This window comes from Zea mays, chromosome 6, assembly GCF_902167145.1.
Source record: "Zea mays cultivar B73 chromosome 6, Zm-B73-REFERENCE-NAM-5.0, whole genome shotgun sequence".
Classification (NCBI taxonomy): Eukaryota; Viridiplantae; Streptophyta; class Magnoliopsida; order Poales; family Poaceae; genus Zea; species Zea mays.
In genome coordinates, this window is record NC_050101.1 from 159,995,822 (window position 1) to 160,000,969 (window position 5,148).

The 5,148-nt window shown below is 47.5% G+C and overlaps 1 protein-coding gene across 2 annotated transcripts; it reads right to left on the reverse strand.

Annotated features, from left to right (window-relative positions):
• Window positions 1-374: 374 nt before the first annotated feature.
• Window positions 375-4,257, reverse strand: LOC100280173 (Coronatine-insensitive protein 1). 2 transcript variants are annotated; one of them, XM_023300273.2, is made up of 4 exons: window positions 4,074-4,257; window positions 3,310-3,980; window positions 1,878-2,352; window positions 375-1,793 (listed from the first exon to the last, which is right to left on the reverse strand). In XM_023300273.2, the coding sequence occupies exons 2-4, from the start codon at window positions 3,825-3,827 to the stop codon at window positions 987-989; spliced, it is 1,800 nt and encodes a 599-aa protein (XP_023156041.1). In that variant the 5' UTR covers window positions 3,828-3,980; window positions 4,074-4,257; the 3' UTR covers window positions 375-986.
• Between the last annotated feature and the right edge of the window lie 891 nt (window positions 4,258-5,148).

Sequence of the window (5,148 nt, forward strand, 5' to 3'; positions counted from 1 at the left end):
CGTCTGCGATAGCGTCCTTGATGCTGAGAGCTAGAAACACACCTGAGGGCTTGTTTGGGTAATCTTGGATTGGAGTGGATTGAGGTGGTATAAGGTATATTGAAGTGTAATATGAACTAATTTCCCTTTCAATCCCTAAAATACACTTCAATCCACTTCAATCCCTTTTAACCCAATTACCAATCATAGCTACGGCACCTGCAATGAAATGGGTGTTCACCACCCTGTTCTCAGATACGGATCAATAGCATCGCTGCAAAATACTTTTATCATAAAGAGAGATCATGGCCGTGGCATAGTAACTTCATGTACTCAGCACATACAACATAAAAAAATATAAGCCTTCTCATCATCAACACTGGAGCAACCACATATAAGGAACATCTCGCAACCCACGTATTCTTAGGGAGGAGCTTACACATCATATCTCCTATTTTAATCTCTACTTTATGATCGATGCAATATGCAATGTAAAATATCTTAAAAACAATCTTTGACCGACTCCTGCACTATAGACTGCACTGTTCGCTCAATAAAGTTTGAATATAAGTACAGAGATGGGTAAGTTGCTGGAGATAGTCTTATACCTCCCATGAGACAAATCAGGGCGGGCAATCAGACTCACATCTTCCATCGTTACTTTTACCAGTATACATATACATGCTTCCTAGGATTAGATAGCAGTACAGGCGAAGATAGCAAGGGCTTATTCCAGAATCCAGGTCATCTCAACTACTAGTAGCTGATTGCAGTACGTAGCAGCTAGCCATCTAGATCAATACAATAAGCACATATCGTGTTATCAACACCATTCTTGTTGACCATGAGGCTAAGAAAGCAAGGACGTGAGAGAAAGACACGAGCTTAGGCCTTGTTCATTTGTTTCCAGCTGATCAAAGCCTATACAAATCAGCAAGCAATCCTACCAGAAATTGTTCCAGACAACGGTTCCATGGGCACCAAACGGGCCCTCAGTCTATTTACACTCACGCAGGATACAAAGTGACCACGGATTGTGGGCAGTCCAACCTCTTACCAGCAAGAGAGCCGTATGCCAGTATCTGAGCATGACTATCTACGCAAGGTTCCCCATCTTCTATCAACCGACCAGCATTCTGGGAACTGGGAGGTGTAAACTCTATGTTCCAGAAGGGCCTCGCCATGAGCATCAGGTCTCGGCCTGTTTGAGACGCTTTGTAGCCCTGAACCCATACGTACCTCAGGGAAGGCATACTTAGTATTGCGAGGGCCAGAGCTCGCTCGCTGAAGCAACAGCTCCTGAGCTCAAGCTTTCGCAGGTTTACACATCCCAGAGCGAAACTGATCAATCCATCATCGGTTTCCCCAACGTTACCGAGAAGCATGTATTGAATGTTTCCACTGCACTGTCCAATGTAGCCGAGACCTGCATCTGAGAGCCCTCCTGGTCTCAAGTACAGAGCAAACCTCCGAAGCATGGTGCAGCCCCTCAACAAAGCCCGGACACCATTGTCCAGTGGCAAATCTGTTATCCTCTCTTCTCTATCGAGCAGAACAAGCCGGAAGTCATAGAGTTTTTTGCAGAATGTCCCGATAGATTCCAAGGCCCCATTGGTTATATCAGACACATAGGCAGCTATGTATTCCAGTTCACGACAGCCTACCGCTATAGCTGTCAAGCCCACTTGAGAGACCCCTCCCTGCTCTTCTTGCACACCTCCTTCATCGTCTCCTCGCTCAATTCTGAGCCTTTGGAGCTTCTTGCACGTATCTGCAACAACTCCTAATCCTCTATCCCCAATCACATTCCTCACCTATCGAAAAATATAATGACAATTATGATAAAAAAAGATCAACAAGTGAGTATCTTCATAATTTACATGAGCAGGAGATATTACCGCGAGAACTAGTAAGTTCGGGCATTTTGCAATGAGCTGGCAATGGTCTTCGGTGGTGAGGAAAGTGTACTGCAAATCCAGCTTCTTTAGTATCGCAGAAAAAGGAAATATAATAGGCATTTCATTTGCACCCATGAAAGTAAGTCCCAAGGAGCATATTCTTGATGGAAATTTAACATCCCCATACTTGGTGAGTTCCCCTTGCCCATTAAATGTCCCTCCAGCAAATTCTTCCAGTGATGTGGCAGATTGGAAGAACCCTATCAAATCTGAAAGATCACAATCGCCAATCTTCAAGGAAATCAGTGACTTGCAGCTCTTTGCAAGAAGCTCTAGGTCAACTGGCATCACTTCAAGCTCAGTCATGTGGAAATTCAATGTTGCCAGAACAGGACAGTTGACTGCAAGATCGCGGATCCATTCACTGCCTTTATCATTAATTTGACATTCTTCCAAAAACAAAGTTCTCAGTGAGCTGATGAAATTTAGCACCACAAGTTAGTGTGATGATTTCATCACAATATTAGCAGCTATAAGAATACTAAAGGGGAAAATTAAATAACAGAAGGATGCACTACAGCCTACAGACAAATAAATGTAACCCCCTTTTTAAGCAATGAACGAATAACAATCCCTGCCCTCACACAGTCACACCTAAACCTGTATCTCACGGGCATGATCAGGAAACACAAACTAGCAGAATACATAAAACGATAGACCTATGCCACTGTTTGCATGTTGCTTGGGCATTTTGTTAGAATTTTAAAACCAGGAGAATCACAGAAGTTTAACTCAAGCCAGAAGAGATCATCTGTGTTTTAACTGGAGTTGCATTAAATGTTCCAAACAATCCATGCTACACGTAAATTTGGGGTCATTTAAAGACGACTTTTTCTGGTAGATCTATCCAAAGACAAAACACAGCCCAACAACCGTCAACAGCTCGATTCCATGTTCCCAGTGGCTTGCTCGATGACTCGACTTTTCTTTATATAGGAGTATAATCTATATCGAATAAGTCATCGCATAATCAATTAACACCATCAATTAAACTTCCGTTTATGGAGAAATCTACAACATAATCCACGAATTGTAACCATACAGGTTTGAAGATGCATTCCTAAGATTTCTGCGGATCTTCTACGCTTAGGAGTTAGAATCTCTAATCATTTGAGGGCAGTGCACCCAATTTTGCTAGATCTCAAGCCTGCTTTTTGTTAAAAATCCTCCCCAAACGAACACAAGTTTCTACTTGAAGAAAGCGATGCTCGGTTGGGTGTTATGACTCCACCGTTTCGGGGAATCAACGACTGGACTGACAGTAGCTACGCCCCTTATTGTCACCATCTCAGTAGCCCCAATTCGATCTTACTTCCTGCAACACTCAGATGGGAGCTAAAACAAGAGCAGGAGAATCGAGGAATACGAGTACCTGCATGAGCGGGCGACGAGGCGGAGTCCATCCGTGGAGAAGCCGGTGCACTTGTCGAGCTTCAGCTCCTGCAGCATGTGCCCCCTGGCACGGATGAGCTCGGCGAGGTCGTCGTCTGTGACGACCATGCGTCGCAGGTGGAGCGCCTTGAGGCACTCGAATGGCGCGGCGAGCTCGGTGACCCATGGGCGGGCGTAGGCGCCCCAGTCGTCGGGTATGAGCCCGTACATGGCCGCGCGGGGCTTCCCCTTCACCGCGAGCGACTCGAGCCGCGGGAACCGCGCGAGCAGGCGTGCCGGGGACACGGCGTAGCAGAAGGGCACCGTCACGTGCTTCCGCGAGAGCGCGTCGATGCGGTGCCACCGGCGACACACCAGCGACAAGGCCTCCCGGTCGCGCGGGTCCTCAACAAACCCCAACACCAGTTGCAGCATCTCATCGGGAACCCAGCCGCCGCCACCGCCACCGATGCTCAGAGCGCGGGTCAGCCGCCGCGGCTCCGGCGCCTCCCCACCCATCGATCCCGATCGGGCTGGATCAGGCGCTCGCAGGCTCAGCTGGCTTTCTACCGCGGCAGCTCCACGCCGGCTCCCCGAGGATCTACTCCAGCGAGGGGCGGAGACATGGGATTCCCTCTGCTCCCACTCGCCCTGATTCGGTGGTGCTTGGAACTGGAGCAAGCAGAGAGGAGAAAATTATTGGAGGGAGAAGAGAGAGTGGAGAGGAGGACGAGGTGGGATGGGGATTTGGGATGCGGCGTTTACTTCTGCGCGATCCAGCTGGGGATGCCATGCCACGTCGGCTGGGGGCCGGGCAGGGAATTTGATCGGCGCACACGCACGCACGAGGCGCACACGCGCCCTGTCGCCGGCGGCGGCGGGCTGGTTTGTAGTGTCCTTTCCACCTGTCCTCTGTGTCTGGTGTGTGTGGTGGTGGAAGCCGTCAGGTGAACTGGTGATGAATAGGAATATGACGGTAGATTTGAACCAGGGGCCGATGCCAGACCAGCTGTACGATGTGAGGATAGTTGAAGGCGATCATTATCATCGGCTCGGCTTGTACTTTTGGAGGTTAGTAAGTAGTAGCATTAGTCTTTCGTAATGATGCGTTAGAGCAACTCCTAAGAGTTTGCTTATAACATGTTGCCCAAAACGTCTTTTTGGGGACTGTTGAAAAAAAAAGTACCCAAAAAAAATGTACATGCACAGCAGAACGCTAATACTTTGTCGCTTAAAATTTTTTAAATGTAACCTCGGCTGATGCATGCTTGTTGGGCCGTACTGTTATCACATGCCACCAATATTCTTATCTGCATGGTTGGTAGATCATTGACCGCTTCTTCCACGCATGATTAATCCGTCTGTGGTCTCCTTTGCCCGAATTATTTGCATGCTATATTTTTCTTGACCGGTGATTGGAGCACGCAAAGTAATCCACGATTCGGTCCCAACGGAGGAACTCACAAGACATCGTTCTACATCTCAAGGTGACCCTTCTCAGCACGGTCATATGATTTGCAGCATTGCATAATTTTCCTCTCGACCATTACAATTGCAGCAGTGCGTATTTTGTCCCTTCAATTCTAACCATTCATTCGACGGCCTGACAGGTAAAAGATTATCACAATGAATCGTCGGGCCCTATCAATGCAAATGGTGTTGGATTCGTCGTCAGATGATGACGATGAAGATTTGTTTATCTCCGTTACTCAGGTTGCGATGAATGCGGATGAGCTAGATAATGAAACGAAACATCGTGGTTCTGTCCAAGGGCACCGAGTACTTCAACGAGATAGACATGCTGGACATCAGAGGTTGTATCAAGATTATTTTTCAGAGA

What these genes read in the sequence shown, in the direction of transcription:
- LOC100280173 (XM_023300273.2), bottom strand. Translation starts at nt 3,827, where the DNA reads ATGGGTGGGGAGGCGCCGGAGCCGCGGCGGCTGACCCGCGCTCTGAGC. An exon ending in CTCGTCGCCCGCTCATGCAG is followed by an intron (nt 2,353 to 3,309) that starts GTACTCGTATTC and finishes AAATTTCATCAG; the next exon opens with CTCACTGAGAACTTTGTTTT. An exon ending in CGAACTTACTAGTTCTCGCG is followed by an intron (nt 1,794 to 1,877) that starts GTAATATCTCCT and finishes ATTTTTCGATAG; the next exon opens with GTGAGGAATGTGATTGGGGA.